The 19,302-nt window shown below is 71.4% G+C and overlaps 2 protein-coding genes across 2 annotated transcripts; both read left to right on the top strand.

The window, feature by feature from the left end:
• Positions 1-298: 298 nt before the first annotated feature.
• On the top strand, positions 299-11,374 carry GRIN2D (glutamate ionotropic receptor NMDA type subunit 2D). The gene is made up of 12 exons (XM_067314298.1): positions 299-752; positions 1,691-2,283; positions 2,378-2,492; positions 3,298-3,509; positions 4,260-4,428; positions 4,955-5,108; positions 5,820-5,945; positions 6,419-6,648; positions 7,415-7,575; positions 8,456-8,643; positions 9,415-9,647; positions 10,100-11,374. Exons 1-12 carry the CDS (start codon positions 345-347, stop codon positions 11,372-11,374), a joined length of 3,864 nt encoding a protein of 1,287 aa, XP_067170399.1. The 5' UTR covers positions 299-344.
• Positions 11,375-14,217: 2,843 nt separating this feature from the next.
• On the top strand, positions 14,218-18,937 carry GRWD1 (glutamate rich WD repeat containing 1). Its single transcript, XM_067314304.1, has 7 exons — positions 14,218-14,386; positions 14,464-14,581; positions 15,296-15,458; positions 16,412-16,625; positions 17,164-17,306; positions 18,002-18,205; positions 18,569-18,937. The coding sequence occupies exons 1-7, from the start codon at positions 14,230-14,232 to the stop codon at positions 18,911-18,913; spliced, it is 1,344 nt and encodes a 447-aa protein (XP_067170405.1). The 5' UTR covers positions 14,218-14,229; the 3' UTR covers positions 18,914-18,937.
• The last annotated feature ends 365 nt before the right edge of the window (positions 18,938-19,302 follow it).

Raw genomic sequence — 19,302 nt, 5'->3', positions numbered from 1 at the left:
GCGGCCCTGCCCCCGCCCCGCGCCCAGGGAGGGGAGGGGGGGGCGGGGGTGAACTGGGAGGACTGGGGTGAACTGGGAGGACTGGGGAGACCAGGAGGAGATGGGGGGAGATGGGGGGAGATGGGGGGACTGGGAGGGCATAGGGGGGAACTGGGAGGACTGGGAGAACTGGGGCAGATGGGGAGACTGGGGGGAGACAGGAAGCACTGGGGGGAGCTGGGGGGAGCAGGAGGGAGCTGGGGGGCCCTGGGGGGCGCGGGCAGGGCCCGGGGCCGGGCGCTGACGCTGTCTCCCGCGGTGGCGGCGGTGGCGGCGGCGCAGGCGGCGCGCGCAGCGGCTGCGAGATGAGCCCGCGGCCCGGCGGCCCCGTCGCGACGATGCTCTTCGCCCTGGCCCTGGCCTGCGCCAGCCCCTTCCTGGAGCCGCGGCCCGCGGGGCCCCGGGCCCTCAACGTCGCCATCATCTTCAGCGGCGCCTCCTACGGCCCCGAGAGCGCCCGCTTCGCCCCCGCCGCCTTCCGCGGCTTCTCGCTGGAGGTGAACCCCGTGGCGGTGCTGCTCAACGACACCAACCCCCGGAGCCTCATCGTGCGCCTCTGCGACGTCCTCTCCTCGCTGCGCATCCACGGCGTCGTCTTCGAGGACGACACGCGCTCCGAGGCCGTGGCCCAGATCCTCGACTTCATCTCGGCCCAGACCTCGGTGCCCATCATCGGCATCAACGGCGGCTCCGCCATCGTCCTCACGCCCAAGGTGCGCCGCCCTGCCGCCCCCGGCCGTCCCCTCCGTCCCCAACCCAACCCAAACTGTCCCCGACTGTGCCCGAGCCAGCCCAAACCGTCCCCAACTGTCTCCAACCCAATCTAAACTGTCCCCAACTCAACCACGACTCACCAACCCAACCCAAGTCATCAGCTGTCCCCAACCCAATCCAAACTGTCCCCAACCATCCCCAACCCAGCCTGTCTCCAGTCATCCCCAAACTAACCCAAACCATCCCTAACTGTCCCCAATCCAACCCCAACTCACCAACCCAACCCAAACTGTCCCCAACCATCACCAACTCAACCCAAATTGTCCCCAACCCACCCCAACCCAACCCCAGCCATCCCCAACCCAACCCAAACTGTCCCCAACTGTCCCCAACCCAACCCAAACTGTCCCCAACCCATCCCAATCCAACCCCAGCCATCCCCAACCCAACCCAAACCATTCCCAACTGAGCCCAATCCAACCTCAGCTGTCTGCAGCCCAACCCAAACTGTCCCCAACTGTCCCCAACCCACTCCAGCCATCCCCAACTGTCTCCAACCCAACCCAAACTGTCCCCAGCCCACCCCAATCCAACCCCAGCTGTCCCTAGCTGTCCCCAGACCAACCCATTCGTCCCCAACACAACCCCAACCATCCCCAATGCAAACAAAACTGTCCTCAACCGCCCCCAACCCCACCCAAACTGTCCCCAACCCACTGCAATCCAACCCAAACTGTCCCCAACCCACCCCAGCCCAACCCCAGCTGTCCCCAACTGCCCCCGACTGTCCCCGGCCCAGCCCCAGTTAACCCACCCAGCCGCGGGTGTCCCCCGCTGCCGCCCGTCCCGCAGCCGGCTGCCTGCCGCGCGGTCCCGGCACCGTTGTCACCCGGTCCCTGCGCCACCAGCCGGCCGCAGCGCCTGCCTCCTTCCCCAGGAGAAGGGCTCGACCTTCCTGCAGCTGGGCTCCTCCACGGAGCAGCAGCTCCAGGTGATCTTCGAGGTGCTGGAGGAGTACGACTGGACGGCCTTCGCCGTCGTCACCACGCTCTTCCCCGGCTACGAGGACTTCGTGGACTACGTGGAGGTGCTCACCGACAGCAGCTTCATCGGCTGGGAGCACCGCGGCGTGCTCACCCTCAACCTCACCGACGACCCCGAGGGCTCGCGCCTCAAGCGCCAGCTCCGGGAGGTCAGCGCCCAGATCCGCCTGCTCTACTGCTCCCGGGAGGAGGCGGAGGCCATCTTCCGGGCGGCCCGGGAAGCCGGACTCACCGGGCCCGGCTACATCTGGTTCATGGTGGGCACCAACCTGGGCGGCACCGAGCACCTGCCCGAGCACCTGCCCGTGGGGCTGTTCACGGTGTTGTCGGCCGGCTGGCGCGACGACCTGCACCACCGGGTGCACAACGGCGTGGCCATCGTGGCCAAGGGCGCCGAGGCGCTCTTCCGCGACTACGGCTTCATCCCCGAGTTCAACAACGACTGCCGGGCGCCCAACGTGACCCAGATCAACGACAACCTGCACCGGTGAGCGGGGCAACCCGCCCGGGGGGACCGCAGGCCGCGGCGGCGGCGCACAGCCGCTGAGCCCCGCTGTGCCGTCCGGCTGTCTCGCCCCCAGCTACTTCATGAACGTCACCTGGGGGCAAAAGGACTTCTCCTTTAACGAGGACGGCTACCTCATCAACCCCTCGCTGGTCGTCATCTCGCTCAACAAGGAGCGCAGCTGGGAGGTGGTGAGTGCGGCCTCCGCCTGTACCGCAGCCCTCCCTGCTCCTCCGACACCGTCTCCCTTTCCCCTGAGACGGCGCCTGTGCGCGGGGCTGCGTCCCGGCCACGCCGCGGTGTCCCGAGGGGTTGTGCTGGGCTCCGGCTGTGCCGCCGTGCGCGCCCGGTCGCGGTGACATCCGGTCGCGGTGACGTCTGGTCGCGGCGAGACACCCCCTCCCCCGCCCCCCTGCCCCGGGGCGCCCGTCTGGTCGTCGTGCTGTTTGTCATTCTGGTCACGGTGACGTCTGGCTGTTCGTCTGGTGGCGCTGGCTGCTCTCAGCCTCGTTGCCGGGCCGGGTCCCCCGGGGCAGGCGGCAGCATCTGGCGGCGGTGCGCGAGCCGCGGGTGCCGGCGGTGCCTCCCTGCCCCCGGCTGCCTTGTCGCGCTGTCGTCTCGCGGTGAAGCGTCCCCGGGGGCGGCGGTAACGCCTGGCTGGTCACACTGATGCCTCCCGTCCCATCGCGGTGACGCCTCTTGGGATGCTCCTCACTCCATCACCCCCCTCCATCTCTCCCCAGGCCTGGGGGGAAAGTCTCCCCCATCGCGGTGTCTGTCTGTTTGCTTGTCCCTCCCAGGGGCTGTGAGTTGCCCCCGGTGTCAGTCTCTCTGACTGTAGGGGTGCCTGACCGCGGTTGTACGCATCCCTTAGTCTGGTCGCGGTGACACAGGTCCGGCCGCGGCCAGCACGGCGCAGGGGCCGTCCGCCTGCCCGGTGCCGCCGCCTCCGCCTGTAGCAACACCCGCCGGCGCTTGTCTCGCCCCCGGGGCCAGGTGGGGAGCTGGGAGCACCGGATCCTGCGGATGAAGTACCCGGTGTGGTCGCGCTACGGCAAGTTCCTGCAGCCGGTGGACGACGACCAGCACCTCACGGTGGCCACGCTGGAGGAGCGGCCCTTCGTCATCGTGGAGACCGTCGACCCGGCCACCGGCACCTGCATCCGCGACTCCGTGCCCTGCCGCAAGCAGCTCAACCGCACCGACAGGTGGGCGCCGCCGCCCCGCCGCGCCCCCGGGGCTGCGAGCTGCCCCCAAAAACGCCCCAGGGGCTGTGAGCTGCCCCCAAAAGTGCCCTGGGGGCTGTGATTTGCCCTCAGAAACACCCCAGGGGCTGCAAGGATCCCCCCAAAATGCCCCAGGGGCCGTGAGCTTCCCCCACGGTGCCCCCAGGGGCTGTGAGCTGCCCCCAAAAATGCCCCAGGGGCTGTGAGCTTCCTCCAAATGATCCGTGGGGATTGTGAGCTTCCCCCCGGTGCTCTGTGGGCTGTGATTTGCCCCCAAAAATACCCAGGAGGCTGCGAGCTTCCCCCACAGTGTCCCAAGGGCTGTGAGCTGCCCCGGAAATGCCCCAGGGGCTGCAAACTGCCCCCTAAATGCCCCAGGGGCCAGGAGCTGCCCCCAGAAGTGCCCCGGGGCTGGGAGCTGCCCCCGCAGGGTGTCCAGGGGGCCGGGATCTGCCCCCGTTGTGCCCCGGGAGCCAGGATCTGTCCCCCGAAGTGCCCCGGGGCTGGGAGCTGCCCCACGGTGCCCCAGGGGCCAGGAGCTGCCCCCGCAGGGTGTCCAGGGGGCCGGGATCTGCCCCCGTGGTGCCCCAGGAGCCAGGATCTGCCCCCAGAAGTGCCCCGGGGCCGGGATCTGCCCCCGCGGTGCCCCGGAGCCGGGATCTGCCCCCGCGGTGCCCTGGAGCCGGGATCTGCCCCGCGCCCCGCCGCACCGTGCCCCGGCCGTGCCCGCAGCCGCCCCGCGGAGCCGCTGCTCTTCGAGAAGAAGTGCTGCAAGGGCTTCTGCATCGACATCCTCAAGCGGCTGGCGCGCACCGTGGGCTTCACCTACGACCTCTACCTGGTCACCAACGGCAAGCACGGCAAGAAGATCGACGGCGTCTGGAACGGCATGATCGGCGAGGTGGGCGCGGGGCCCCGCGGCCGGGAACTGCCCCGGGGGGGCCCTGGTGTCCGGGAACCGCCCCAGGGAGCACAGGGGGCCCCGGAGTCCGGGAACTGCCCCGGGGAGCGCGAGGGGCCCTGGCATCCGGGAACCGCCCTGGGGAGCGCGAGGGGCCCCAGCGTCCGGGAACTGCCCCAGGATGCCACAGGGAATCCCGGTATCTGGGATCTGCCCCAGGGAATCCCAGTGTCCGGGATCCTTCCCCAGGGAACCGTGGTGTCCAGGCCCTGCCCCCTCCCCACCCCCCAGGGGACCCAGGCGTCCGGGACATCACCCGGCCTCGCCCTCGTGTGAGCCCCGCCCCCTCCGTCTCCACCCTGATGTGCCCTGCCTGTGGCCCCGCCCCCTCTGTGGCCCCACCCACTGCTGGCCCCGCCTCCCTCCACCCCCTTCCTCTGCCCCATCGCTGCTTGGCTCCGCCCCACGCCGCCCCTGCCCTCTCATTGGCCCTGGGGCCGGGGCCCCGCCCCCTCGGCGCCCGCAGGTGTTTTACCGCCGGGCCGACATGGCCATCGGCTCGCTGACCATCAACGAGGAGCGCTCCGAGATCGTCGACTTCTCCGTGCCCTTCGTGGAGACCGGCATCAGCGTCATGGTGTCGCGCAGCAACGGCACCGTCTCCCCCTCCGCCTTCCTGGGTAGGGCGCGGGGACGGGACCCGGGCGGCCGGGGGGGAGAACAGGCGGCCGGGGGGGGGAACAGGCGGCCAGGGGGAAACAGGTGTCCAGGGAGACACAGGTGTCCAGGGAGACAAGTGTCCAGGGGAAAACAGGCGTCCAGGGGAAACAGGCGACCGGGGGAAACAGGCGACCAGGGAGACACGTGTCCAGGGGGAAACAGGCGACCGGGGGAAACAGGCGACCAGGGAGACAAGTGTCCAGGGGAAAACAGGCGTCCAGGGGAAACAGGCGACCGGGGGAAACAGGCGACCAGGGAGACAAGTGTCTGGGGGAAGCAGGTGTCTGGGGTAAACAGGTGTCCAGGGAGACACAAGCATCCAGGGAGACAAGTGTTTGGGGGACCCAGGCGTCCGGGGGAAATGGGTGTCCAGGGGAAACAGGCAGCCAGGGAGACACAGGCATCTGGGGGGACACAGGTGTCCAGGGGGAAACAGGCATCCAGGTGGACTTGGGTGTCCAGGGGGAAACAGGCAACCGGGGGGAAACAGGCGACCAGGGAGACACAGGCATCCGGGGGACCTGGGTGTCCAGGAGGACACAGGCATCCAGGGAGACAAGTATCCAGGGGGAAACAGGCGTCTAGGGGAAACAGGCGGCCAGGAAGACACAGGAATCCGGGGGGAGGCATCCAGGGGGACCCAGGCGTCCAGGTGACGCGGGTGCCCGCAGAGCCCTACAGCCCGGCCGTCTGGGTGATGATGTTCGTCATGTGCCTCACGGTCGTGGCCGTCACCGTCTTCATCTTCGAGTACTTCAGCCCCGTGGGCTACAACCGCAGCCTGGCCGCCGGCAAGCGTGAGTGCCACTCGGGCGTCCCCGGGGCCGGGGGGGGCCGGGGTGGGGACACGGGTGCCAGGGGACGCGCCATGAGCCTGTCCCCGGGCGTGGGCAGCTCCGCATCACCAGCGGGATGTCCCCGGGGCCCTGGGGGTGACACGGGGACCGGGGGACACGGTGGCTGCGTTCTCAGGCACAGGTGGCTCCGCGTTCGCCATCGGGATGTCCCCGGGGGCGCAGCGGGGGTGGGTGTCACCTGGGGGTGACGCGGGGGTGACATGGGGGTGACACAGGCACACACGGGACGACGTGGGGACCCGCGGGGTGACACAGCCGCCTGTCTCCAGGCACAGGTGGCTCCGCGTTCACCGTCGGGACGTCCCCGGGGGCACAGCGGGGGTGGGTGTCACCTGGGGGTGACGCGGGGGTGACACGGGGGTGACACAGGCACACACGGGGTGACGCGGGGTGACGCGGCCGCCTGTCGCCAGGCGCGGGCGGCTCCAAGTTCACCATCGGCAAGTCCATCTGGCTGCTCTGGGCGCTGGTGTTCAACAACTCGGTGCCGGTGGAGAACCCCAAGGGCACCACCAGCAAGATCATGGTGCTGGTCTGGGCCTTCTTCGCCGTCATCTTCCTCGCCAGCTACACCGCCAACCTGGCCGCCTTCATGATCCAGGAGGAGTACATGGACACCGTGTCGGGGCTCAGCGACCGCAAGGTACCCCGCCACGCGCGCGTCACACGGACCCACGCGCGTCACACGGACCCATGCGCGTCACACTGATCCGCACAGGTCCACACGGACCCACATGTGTCACACAACCTCACACGGCCTCACACGGACCCACACGGTCCCACGTGGACACCGTGTCGGGGCTCAGCGACCACAAGGTACCCCGCCACGCGCGCATCACACGGACCCACGCGCGTCACACGGACCCACGCGCATCACACGGACCCACGTGCGTCACACGGATCCGCACAGGTCCACACAGACCCACGCGTGTCACACAACCTCACACAGCCTCACACGGACCCACACGGTCCCACGTGGACACTGTTTCGGGGCTCAGCAATCGCACAGTACCCTGTCCCACGGCACACCCCACATGTGGCACGCGGCCCCACACGGCCCCACACATCACACACGGACGCCCACGTCTCGCACAGCCCCGCACAGTCCCGCCTGGGCTCAGCGACCACACGGTACCCTGCCCTGTGTTGCACCCCACACGCAGCACGTGCTCCCCTGCAGACCCACACACGGCCCCACACGCTCCCCTGCAGACCCACACACGGCCCCACACGCTCCCACATAGACAGTGTGTCGGGGCTCAGCCACCGAAAAGCCCCCCGGGCCCCTCTTGCTGGCCCGCTTGTGCCCTTGGGTGCGCCATGGTGTCTGGGGGGCCCGCGGGGGGGTCAGTGGGTGCCGTGGGTCGCCGTGGGTCACCGTGGGGCGCCGTGGGGCGCCGTGGGGGCAGTTCCAGCGCCCGCAGGAGCAGTACCCACCGCTGAAGTTCGGGACGGTGCCCAACGGCAGCACGGAGAAGAACATCCGCAGCAACTACCCCGACATGCACAGCTACATGGTGCGCTACAACCAGCGCGGCGTGGAGGACGCCCTGCACCACCTCAAGACGGGGTGCGCCCGGGGCGGGGCCTGGGGAGGGGGCGGGGCCTGGGGGAGGGGCGGGGCCCGGGAGAGGGGGCGGGGCCCGGGAGAAGGTCTGGTACCAGGTGGAGCTGGGCCTGCTGTGGGGGCAGGACTGGGAGCAAGGGCCTGAGGGGGTGGGGCCTATGGGGAAAGGGGTGGGGCCTGGCACAAGGGGGTGGGGCCAGGGACAAAGGGGAGGGGCCTGGAAGGGGCAGGGTGGGTGGGGTTTGGAGAAGGGGGTGGGGCCAGGGGAATAGGGGCGGGTCTGGGGATGTGGGCAGGGCCTGGCCAATGGGGGTGGGCCAGGGGAATAGGGGTGGGGCTGAGGATGTGGGGAGGGGCCTGACTGGTGGGGGTGTGGCCTGGGGAATGGGGAGGGGCTAGGGAAATAGGGGTGGGGGTGGGGCTGTGGGGAGGGGCCTGGCCAATGGGGGCAGGGCTTGGGGAATGGGGCGGGGCCTGGACATAGGGCTGGAGCAAGGCCAAGGGGGTGCCTGGGAGGTGGGGGCGGGGCTGTGGTGAGGAGGGGCGGGGCCTGGGCCCGGGGGCGTGGCTGATGCCGGCCCCACCCCCAGGAAGCTGGACGCCTTCATCTACGACGCGGCGGTGCTCAACTACATGGCGTGGGGGGCGGGACTATGGGGGTTGGGGGCGGGGCTGTGGCATGGAGGGGCGGGGCCTGGGCCTCAGGGGGTGGGGCTGATGCCCGCCCCGCCCCCCAGGAAGCTGGACGCCTTCATCTACGATGCGGCGGTGCTGAACTACATGGCGTGGGGGGCGGGACTACGGGGGCTGGGGGCGGGGCTGTGGCGTGGAGGGGCGTGGCCTGGCCCCGGGGGGCGGGGCTGATGCCGGCCCCGCCCCCCAGGAAGCTGGACGCCTTCATCTACGACGCGGCGGTGCTCAACTACATGGCGCGCAAGGACGAGGGCTGCAAGCTGGTGACCATCGGCTCGGGCAAGGTGTTCGCCACCACGGGCTACGGCATCGCCCTGCAGAAGGGCTCGCGCTGGAAGCGCCCCGTCGACCTCGCCCTGCTCCAGTTCCTCGGCGACGGTGGGTGCCGCGCGCGCCCGCCTGCCCGCCCGCCCGCCGCCTGTGCGCCCTGCCGCCCGTGCGCCCCGCCGCCTGTGCGCCCTGCCGCCTGCACGCCCCTCCGCCTGCGCGCCCCGCCGCCCGTGTGCTCGCGTGTCCGTGCGTCCCATCACATGTGTGAGCGTGCTCACGCTCGTGGCACCCCATAGCCTCTTAGTGCGTGTGTGCGTGCGTGCGGATGTGTGCCTACCACCACGCTCCCTGTGTGTGTGTGTATATACGTGTGCCATCATACAACCTGTATGACAGTACAACTTGTGTGCCTGTGTATCACCATCTTACCTGTATCATCGTACAACCTGTGTGCTTGTACAACCACACAATATGTGTGTGTGTGTGTGCCACCACGCAACCTGTGTGTGTGTGTGTGTACAACTGTACAACCTGTGTGCCTGTGTATCACCGTACAACCTGCGCGTGTGCGCCCCTCTGGCTGTACCATGGTGCAGGCTGCGTGCACGTGTGTACCACCGGGTGTGCACGTGCCCGGTGTCCTAACACGGGCTGCATGCGCGTGTCCCACGTCCCAGAGCACACAGGGGTATCCCAGCGTCTGTGTGTGTGTACACACATGTGCCGGGGTCCCTCGCTGCCGGAGTGGGGTGTAGCTGGGTCCATGCAGGGCAGCCGGACGCCGGGGCCCCTCGCCGCAGGACGGGACGGGACGGGGCGGGGGGGCGGGGCGGGGCGGGGCCCGGACGCCGGGGCCCCGTGTGGACGCGGTGCCCGCAGACGAGATCGAGATGCTGGAGCGCCTGTGGCTCTCGGGGATCTGCCACAACGACAAGATCGAGGTGATGAGCAGCAAGCTGGACATCGACAACATGGCCGGCGTCTTCTACATGCTGCTCGTGGCCATGGGGCTGAGCCTGCTCGTCTTCGCCTGGGAGCACCTGGTGCACTGGAAGCTGCGGCACTGCCTGGGCCCCCCCGGGCGCCTCCACTTCCTGCTGGCCTTCAGCCGGGTAGGGGGGACGCGGGGGGACGCGTGGGGACACATGGGGACACGGGGATGGGGATACAGGGACAGGACAGGGACTGGGGGACATGGGGACGGGACACGGGGATGGGGATACGGGGACAGGACAGGGACCGGGATGGGGACAAGGACATGGGGACGCAGAGAAGGGGATATGGGACACGGGGGTGGGGAAACGGGGACGCGACAGGGATTGGGATGGGGACACGAGGACGGGGACACAGGGGTGGGGATACAGGACACGGGGATGGGGGCATGGGGATGACAGGGACCGGGATGGGGACACGGGGACAGGGATCGTGGCAGGGGGCCCGGGATGGGAACGGGGGATTAGCCGGATGCCACCGCGTGTCCCCACCGCGGCGCCACATGCCACCATGTGCCCCCGCCGCGGTGTCACGTGCCACGACGCGTCCCCGTCCCCGTCCCCCCCCCCAGGGCATGTACAGCTGCTGCGGTGGCGAGGAGGCGCCGGCCCCGCCGCCGCTGCCCGTGGTGACGCCGCCGGGCTACGGGGCGCGGGGCGCCGGGCCGCCGCTGCCACCGCCGCTGGGGACGCCGCCGCCGCCCGCCCTGCCCACGCCGCCCCGCGAGCGCCGCCCGCCCGAGCGCTGGCGGCCCGGCCGCAGCCCCCCGGCCCGGCGCGCCGCCGCCACCGCCACCGCCGCCGCCACCACCACCGAGCGCCTGGGCCCCTGCGGCGAGGCCCTGCACCGCTTCTACGGCCCCATGGAGCCGCAGGGGCTGGGGGGGCCGCGCTCGCCGCCCGCCCGCCTGCCCCCGGCGCCCGCCTGGCCCCGGCGCTCGCTGCGCGGCCTCTGCGAGAGCCTGCAGGGCGCCGAGGCGCCCGGCGCCTACGCCCGCCTGGCCTACGAGGACGAGCGCACGCCGCCGCCGCCACCACCGCCGCCAGCGCCGCCGGCACCAGCGCCCCGCGAGCGGCCCCGGCGGCCCCGGCGCGACGCCAACGCCAACAGCGCCGACCCCGAGGCGCAGCCGCTGCTGCGGCCGCCCCGCGCCCACCCCTGCCGCGGCCACCACCACCATCACCACCACCACCACCACCACCACCACCCCCCGCACCCGCCGCCCCCCTGGGGCTGTGCCGCCGCCACCGCCGCCGCCGCCGCCGCCGAGCTCTCCGACTCGGAGTCGGAGGGTGCCGAGCCGCCCGGCACCCCCAGCCCGCCGGTGGCCCCCGGCGAGCCGCATGCCTGCTGGCTCGGCGCCGCCGACTACTTCTGCACGGTGCCGGGGCGGGAGCGCTGCCCTGCCGCCGCCGCCGCCGCCACGCCGCCGCCGCCGCTGCGCTACTGGTCGGCGGAGAAGCTGGCGCCGTGTCCCGGCTGCCAGCAGCGGCCCGGCCCCGAGGCGCCGGCCGAGGCCCTGGGCTTCCGCAGCTGCTCCGAGGAGCGCCTGGAGCGGCGGCGGGACTGGGAGCACCGGCGCTGCGGCCCCCACGGCTGCCTGGCGCCCCGGGGCTGCCGCCACCGACCGCCCTGGGCGCCGCCGGCGTGGCCCCGGCAGGCGGCCTGCGAGCTGGGGCTGCCGCCGGCCTCGCGCAGCCTCGAGGACCTGAGCTGCGGCGGGCGCTGGGGGCCCTGGGCCCCGTCACCGGCGGCGGTGGCGGCGGTGGCCCGGCCCCGGCGCGGCGCCGAGCTGGGCGCCCGCCGCGGCTCTGCCCACTTCTCCAGCCTGGAGTCCGAGGTATGACCCGCCGGGGCGCGGGGACGCCGCCGGGCGCCCGCGGTGTCACCGAGGACCTGGCCTTCGCGGGGGATGCTGCGGACGGCGAGGACGTGGACGCGGCGCCTCGCCTTCATGGGGGACACCGTGGACGCCAAGGACACGGACGTGGCACCTTCACGGGGACGCCGTGGGCACCGAGGACATGGACATGGCGTCTCGCTTTCTTGGGGGACACCATGGACACCGAGGACACGGTCAGGTGCCCTCGTCTTCGCAGGTGACACTGTGGACACCAAGGACATGGACATGGCATCTCGCCTTCTTGGGGGACACCAAGGACGCGGCCGGGTGCCCTCATCTTCGCAGGTGACAGCGTGGACGACGAGGACACGGACACGATCTCTCGCCTTCAGGGGTGACACCATGAACACTGAGGACACGGCGTGGTCTTTCACCTTGATGGGGACACCAGGGACGTGGACGTGGCGCCTCGCCTTCAAGGGTGACGCCATGGACGCTGAGGATGTGGACGCAGCCCCTCGCCTTCAAGGGGGACGCCACGGACACGGCCGTGGCCCCTCGCCTTTTGCAGGTGAGGCCACGGATGTCACCACGACACCGAGGACACGGCCGGGTCCCTTCGCCTTCGAGGGGGACGCTAGGGACATCACCACGACGCAGCCAGGTCCCCTTGTTACCAAAGGCCCGGTTTCGGTGGCACCCTCACCTTCAAGAGCGAGGCCACGGCCACCCCTGCGGCCACCGAGGACGCGGCCAGGTCCCCTCGCCTTCAAGGGTGATGCTGAAGCCACCACCGTGGCCACCAAGGACAAAGCCGAGCGATGCCACGGCCACCAAGGACATGGCTGGGTCCCCTTGCTTTGAATGGTGACACCGCAGCCACCGCCGTGGCCACTGAGGACAATATCGGGTCCCCTTGTCCCCAAGGGCCGTGCCACGGCCACCAAGGACAACACCAGGTCCCCTGGCCTTCGAGGGTGTCACCAGCGCCACCACCATGGCCCCAGAGGACAACAGCGGGTCTCCCGGTCCCCAAGGGTGACGCCACCATGGTCACCGCCACCGCGGACAAGTGGCCCCAAGGGCCCCGTCACGGCTGCTGCTGCAGAGGAACAACCGGGTCCCCGAGGGTGACACCACAGCCACAGCCACGGAGGACAAAAGCGGGTGTCTGAGGGTGACGTCACGGCCTTGGAGAACAAAAACGAGTCCCTGAGGGTGACATTGTGGCCACGGAGGACAGGAACAGGTCCCCAAGGGTGGTGTCACGACCACGGAGGACAAAGCCGGGTCCCCAAGGGTGACATTGTGGCCATGGCCACCAAGGACAAAAACAGGTCCCCGAGGGTGACGTCACAGCCACGGAGGACAGAAACAGGTGCCCAAGGGTGACATCGTGGCCATGGAGAACAGGAACAGGTCCCTGAGGGTGACATCATGGCCATGACCATGGAGGACACAGCCGTCACCAAGGGTGACGTTGTGGTCACGGCCACCAAGGACAAAAACAGGTCCCCAAGGGTGACGTCACAGCCACGGAGGACAGAAACAGGTCCCCGAGGGTGACCTTGTGGCCACCGAGGGCAGGCATGGGTCCCCGAGGGTGACATCGTGGCCACCGAGGACACAGTCGCCCCCAAGGGTGACATCGTGGCCACCGAGGACAGACACAGGTCCCCAAGGGCGACCTCGCTGTCCCCGGGGGGTGTCACGGCCGCCGAGGACGCCACCGTCCCCGAGGGCGACCTCGCGGCCACCGCGGGGACGCGGCTGGCGGAGGGGACGGCTGGCACCGTCCCGGCGCCCCGCGGCCACCCGCCCCCCCGGCGCCACCGCCGGCTGCTGACGACTTTTTAACTCGTTAGGTAATTTTTTGCGGGGGGGGGAGGGGGGGAGGGAGGGGGGGAGACGAAACTGTGAGTGACCGCGGCCACCGCGCAAGCGCAACTGTGATCCCGGGGCGGCCACCGCCACCGGCCCCCTGCCACTGTCCCCACGGCCCCCTGCCACAGCCACGGCCCCCTGCCACCATCCCCACGGCTCCCTGCCACCGCCACCGGCCCCCTGCCACTGTCCCCGTGGTCCCCTGCCACCCCCTGCCACTGTCCCCATGGCTCCCTGCCACAACCACGGCCCCCTGCCACCGGCCCCATGGCCCTGTGCCACCTCCTGTGTCCCCCTGCCACTGTGTGCCCCTGCGACCCGCCGCAGCCCCCGGCCACCCCTGGGGCCCCAGCCACCCCCTTGTCACTGCCCCGTGTCCCCTGCCATGGCCTCTGTCCCTGCCAACCCCCCGTGTCCCCCCCGTGTCCCCCGCTGCCACCTGCCACGGCGGCGCCCCGGAATAAACAGCTTTTGTAGTCCCGCGGCGGCCTCGGCCTCGCCGCCTGCGCCGGGGGGGGGGGCCGGGGGGGCCCAGGCGTCCGGGAGAGGGGGGACGGGGGGGCTGGGCCTGGCGGGGGGAGGAGAAGGGAGATGGAAGAGGGAAGAAGATGGAGAAGGAGGAGAAAGGAAGGATCCGGAGGGAGGGGGAGGGGGGCCCCCCTGCACCCCTTCCCCCGCGGCACTGATGACGTCACCACGCGGGAGGTGACGTCACCGCCCCTCGTTAGCCGTCTCCAGGCGGCCCGTCGAGGGAGGGGGTGAGGGAAGAGGCAGCCATTTTCCCGTCGCCATAGCGACGGGCGAGCGGCCCCCCGGCCAAGATGGCGGCACAGGGGGGCGGGGCCGGGCGGTGACGTTGGCACGGGGCGGGGCGGGGCCGAGCGGCGACGCCGGCCGGAAGCGCGTAGAGACGCGGGGCGGGGCCGAGCGGCGACGGCCGGAAGTGCGTAGCGAGGCGAGCGCGAGGGGCCAAGATGGCGGCGGCGCGGCGGCGGCGCGGCGGAGCGCGGCGGGAGGCGGAGGAGGCCCCGGGACGCGTCTACGTGCCGGGCCGCGGCCCCCCGCCCGCCCCCGGCGAGGAGCTTGTCATGGACGAGGAGGCCTACGTGCTCTACCACCGCGCCGGCACCGGTACCGCGGCCGGGGGGGACGGGGATGGGGCCGCCGCCGCCTCCCGGTGGGTCTGACCCCCGCCCCCCCCCCCCAAGGCGCGCCCTGCCTCAGCTTCGCGGTGCTGCGCGACGACCTGGGCGAAGGCCGCGTGGAGCCGCCGCTCTCGCTGCTGCTCTGCGCCGGGACCCAGGCCGAGACCGCCCAGGCCAACCGGTGAGGCCCCGCGGCGGCCCCCCCCCCCGGTGCCCCACGGCGACGCCCCGCTGCCCCACGGGCTCCCCCCGCGCCCCACGGCTGCCCCACGGTGCTCACGGGGTCCCTATAGTGCCCTATAGGCTCCCCCCAGTGCCCCATGGCGTCCCATGGTGCCCTATAGCTGCCCTACGGGCTCCCCTCGGTGCCCCGCGGCTCCTCCCTGCACCCCACAGGCGCCCTATGGGCTCCCCCTGCTCCCCACGGCTGCCCCACGGTGCTCACGGGGTCCCAGGGTGCCCCACGGGCTGCCCTTGCACCCCACGGCTGCCCCACAGTCTCCCTGCAGTGCCTCACAGGTGCCCCACGGCACCCACAGGCTCCCCCGCACCCCGTGGCTGCCCCACAGAGTCCCTATGGTGCCTCACAGGCGCCCCAGGGCTCCCCGTGCACCCCGCGGTGCCCCATGGGGTCCCTGCAGTGCCCCACGGACGCCCCACGGGCTCCCCCCGCGCCCCATGGCAACCGACAGCGCCCCACAGCTGCCCGGCAGGTCCCCACGGGCCCCCCCTGCACCTTATGGTGCCCCACAGCCCCCCCTGCACCCCACAGGCCCCCCATGGCTGCACAGCAGCACCCCACGGGGCTCCCCACAGCTGCTCCACGGCGCCCCACGGGGTCCCCCCGCGCCGTGGGGCAGCCCCTCAGTGCTGCCCCCCCCCGCTCCCCCCCCAGGCTGCTGGTGATGAAGATGCTGAACCTGCACGGGACCCGCCGGGGCGGCGGCAGCTCCAGCAGCGACGAGGAGGACGAGGACGAGGAGGATGAGGACGAGGCGACGCAGCCCCAGCTCCACCTCGCCATGGTGCCCCACTACGGCGGCATCAACCGCGTCCGGGTGCGGCCCCCCCGCGACCCCCAATTCCCCCCAGGGCCTCCAGGAGACTCCCCTCTATCTGCCCCATATCCCCCCCAGGACCCCCCCCTCTCTCCCAGCCCCCCCGTGAGCCCCTTTTGCCCCCCAGGACCCTTCATATCCCCCCCCGCGTCCCCTCAGAGCCCCCTTGGGGCCTCTGGGGGGGGCTCTGTAGCCCCGGACCCCCCCCAAATACCCCGTGGGGTGGCCCTGTGGCCCCCTCGGGGGCTGCCCAGCGTCTCCTGGACCCCCATATCCCCCCCCCGACCCCCATTTCCCCCCCAGGACCCCTTTGCCAGTGGTCTTGTGTCCCGTGGGCCCCCCCAATCCCACCCAGGACCCCAAATCTCCCCCTCAGGAGCCCTGTACCCCCCCTACAAGCACCGTATCCGCCCCAGGACCCCCTGGGTGAGGGTCTTGTGTCCCCCCAGCCCCCAATATCCCCCCCAGGACCCCCACATCTGCCCCAGGACCCCCTTGGCAACAGTTTTCTGTCCCCTGGCCCCCCCCCATCCCACCCAAGACCCCCAAATCTCCCCCCCAGGCCTCCCGCATCCCCCTTGGGACCCCTTGGGACGGTCTTGTGTCCCCCCTGGACCCCCCTATTCCCCCCCCGGGCCCCCATATCTGCCCTAGGACCCTTTGGGATGGTCTTGTGTTCCCCTCTCCCCCCCCACCAGACCCCTGTATCCCCCCTGGGACCCCTATTTCCCCCCCAGCCCCCCTGTACCCCTGCCACGGGGCCCCCAGGCCCCCCCATATCCCCCCCCGGGACTCCTATTTCCCCCCGGGACCCCTATTTCCCCCCAACCCCCCCATACCCCTGCCCTGGGCCCCCATATCCCCCCCGGGACCCCTATTTCCCCCTCGTGCCCCCCGTACCCCCCCAGCCTCCCTGTACCCCCGCCGTGGGCGACGGTGCCGCGTCCCCGCAGGCGACGGAGCTGGGGGAGGCGCCGGTGGCGGCGGCCTGGTCGGAGAAGGGGCAGGTGGAGCTGTTCGACCTGCGGCGGCCGCTGGCGACGCTGGCGCAGCCCCGGCCCGGGGGCGCCCCCCCCCCGCGGCAGCAGCCCCCCCTCGCCCCGCTCTTCGCCTTCGCCGGCCACATGGCCGAGGGCTTCGCGCTCGACTGGTCCCCCACCGTCCCCGGTCAGCGCCCCGGGGGGCGACTTGGGGGGCTGCTGGGGGGTGATGAGGGAGCTGGGGGGCACCTGAGGGTGCTGTCGGGGGGGTGCTGTGGGGGTTTGGGGCTCTGTGGGGCAAACAAGGGGCCTGGGGGGGCCTATGGGGCACCTAAGGCTACTGTGGGGGTGTTGTGGGGCACCCAAGGGGGCTGTTGGGGGGCTATGGGGGGGGTTGGGGGGCTGGGGGAGGAGCTTGGGGGGTGCTGGGGGGGGTGATGAGGGAGCTGGGGGGCACCCAAGGGTGCCATCGGGAGGGTTCTATGGGTGTTCAGGGCTCTGTGGGGCAAACAAGGGGCCTGGGGGAGAGATTGGGGAGCTTTTGGGGTGCTGGGGGGGTTGTGGGGGTGCTATGGGGCACCGGGGGGGGCTGTGGGGAGGGTTGGGGGGCAGTGGAATGCTGGGGGGGGGGGCGTTAGGGGGCTGTGGGGCCCCCGGGGGGGCTGGAGGGGGGGTTGGGGGGCTGCGCTGTGGGTCACTTCCCTCCCCCTTTGCCCCCCCCCCAGGCCGGCTGCTGTCGGGCGACTGCCGGAGCCGCATCCACCTGTGGGAGCCGCGGGACGGAGGCTCCTGGGCCGTGGACCAGCGGCCGCTGCGGGGCCACGCGGCCTCCGTGGAGGATCTGCAGTGGTCGCCCAACGAGCCCTCGGTGCGCGGGGCGGCCGGGGGGCGGCCGTGGGGCTGGGGGTGGCCGTGGCTGTGGGGCGGCCGTGGGGCTGGGGGCGCCGTGGGGGGCGGCCGTGGGGCTGGGGGCGGCTGGGGGGCAGATGGGGGCTCCTGGGCCGTGGCTCACGTGATCTTGTGTCCCCTGTTGCATCCCATCTCTTACAACCCTTCTTGCGGCTCCTGTGTCCACATGTCCTTGTCTCTTGTGTCCCTCCTGTGTCCCCTGTGTCCGTGTGTCCCCATCCCTTGTGTCCCCCCGTGTCCTTCATGTGTCCCCATCCCTGGTGGCCTCTCGTGTCCTTGTCCCTCGTCTCCCCTCGGTCCCTCTTGTTTTCTGTCTCATTTCTCACGTCCCGTTTTGTTCCCTCTTCTCACATTCCTCCTGCGTCCCCCCCATTTCTTGTGTCACCCCCCCATGTCCCCTGTGTCCCCATCCCTGGTGTCCCCGTGTCCTTGTCCTCCATGTCCCTGTCATCCCCCCCCATGTCCCCCCCTACCATGTACCTGTCTCTGGTCTCCCCCCCCGCCCCCCATGTTCCTCCCCACATCCTCATCCCTGGTTTCCCTCTGCATTTCCTCCCTGCCGTGTCCCAATCCCTTGCGTGTCCCCGTGTCCCCCCCCCATGTCCCTATCCCCGGTGTCCCCGTGTCCCCCCCCCCCGTGTCCCCGCCCCGCAGGTGTTCTGCTCGTGCTCGGCGGACGCCTCGCTGCGCGTGTGGGACGTGCGGGCGCCGCCAGGCCGCTCCTGCATGCTCACGGCCGCCGCGGCCCACGGCGCCGCCGTCGACGTCAACGTCATCAGCTGGAGCCGCCACGACCCCTTCGTGGTCAGCGGCGGCGACGACGGCGCCCTGCGCCTCTGGGACCTCCGCCTCTTCCGGGTGCGTCCCCCTGCCCCACGGAGCTCCCCCCATGGGTCCAGCTGCCCCACGGCCACCCCACGGACTCCTCCCTGCTGCCCCACGGCGCCCTGCGCCTCTGGAACCTCCAACCTCTTCCGGGTGTGTCCGGCTGCCCCGCGGTGCCCCATGGAGGTGGGTCTGGCCCTATGGCTGCCCCACAGCGGCAGCCCTGCCCCACAGAGCCCCTCCCCATGGGCCCCCCCCAGAGCACAGTGAGGCACCTCCCTGCCCCCATGGCCCCACAGAGACACCCCCACACACAGGGCCCCCTTTGAGCCCCATAGGACCCCCCCCAGCCCCACAGAGCCCCACTGACGCCCCCCCTGCTCCCTCGCCCCCCAGACGGGCTCCAGCGTGGCCACCTTCAAGCAGCACTCGGGGCCCATCACCTCGGTGGAGTGGCACCCCACGGAGAGCGGGGTGCTGGCAGCGGCGGGCGCCGACAACCAGGTGACGCAGTGGGACCTGGCGGTGGAGCGGGACCCCGAGGCCGCCGGGGGGGACGACGGTGACGGTGACGAGGACAAGGAGGACGCGGCGGCGCTGGCGGCGCTGCCCCCGCAGCTGCTCTTCGTGCACCAGGGCGAGACGGAGCTCAAGGAGCTGCACTGGCACCCGCAGTGCCCCGGGCTGCTGCTCACCACCGCGCTCTCCGGCTTCACCGTCTTCCGCACCATCAGCGTCTGAGGGGCTGGGGGGGGAGCATGGGGGGGCCCCAAATGGGGGCTCTGGGGTGGGGATTCCCCTCCATTGAGGCCCTCCATGGCTGGACACACCTCCCCTGTTTTTGGGGGGGGGGGGTATCAGGGGGTTTCTCTTCCCCCCCCCCACAAATGGCTGCTATTGGGGGGTGGAATTGGGGGTGCCCAACCCCCCCCTCCAGTCCAGATGGGCTGGTCCATCCCCTTGGGGGGGGTCAATGGGGTGTGACCCCCCCCCCCCCCCGGGAGGGTGTTGGGGGCACAGGCCTCCTGCTCCCCAAGGGGCAGTTGGTTGCTCGCGGTGACCCCCCCCAAAGTGATGGGGTTTCCCATGGGGGGGGCACTGACCCCCCCCCCCAATTTGTTTTTGTCTCA

Source organism: Apteryx mantelli, chromosome 34 (assembly GCF_036417845.1).
Source record: "Apteryx mantelli isolate bAptMan1 chromosome 34, bAptMan1.hap1, whole genome shotgun sequence".
In the NCBI taxonomy this organism is placed as follows: Eukaryota; Metazoa; Chordata; class Aves; order Apterygiformes; family Apterygidae; genus Apteryx; species Apteryx mantelli.
Note: the sequence above shows the minus strand (reverse complement) of the source record. Positions and strands in the feature narration are given on the sequence as shown.

What these genes read in the sequence shown, in the direction of transcription:
- GRIN2D (XM_067314298.1), top strand. Translation starts at nt 345, where the DNA reads ATGAGCCCGCGGCCCGGCGGCCCCGTCGCGACGATGCTCTTCGCCCTG. An exon ending in CAGCTCAACCGCACCGACAG is followed by an intron (nt 3,510 to 4,259) that starts GTGGGCGCCGCC and finishes CCGTGCCCGCAG; the next exon opens with CCGCCCCGCGGAGCCGCTGC. An exon ending in CGGGGCTCAGCGACCGCAAG is followed by an intron (nt 6,649 to 7,414) that starts GTACCCCGCCAC and finishes CCGTGGGGGCAG; the next exon opens with TTCCAGCGCCCGCAGGAGCA.
- GRWD1 (XM_067314304.1), top strand. Translation starts at nt 14,230, where the DNA reads ATGGCGGCGGCGCGGCGGCGGCGCGGCGGAGCGCGGCGGGAGGCGGAG. An exon ending in CTACCACCGCGCCGGCACCG is followed by an intron (nt 14,387 to 14,463) that starts GTACCGCGGCCG and finishes CCCCCCCCCAAG; the next exon opens with GCGCGCCCTGCCTCAGCTTC. An exon ending in GCGGCATCAACCGCGTCCGG is followed by an intron (nt 15,459 to 16,411) that starts GTGCGGCCCCCC and finishes GCGTCCCCGCAG; the next exon opens with GCGACGGAGCTGGGGGAGGC.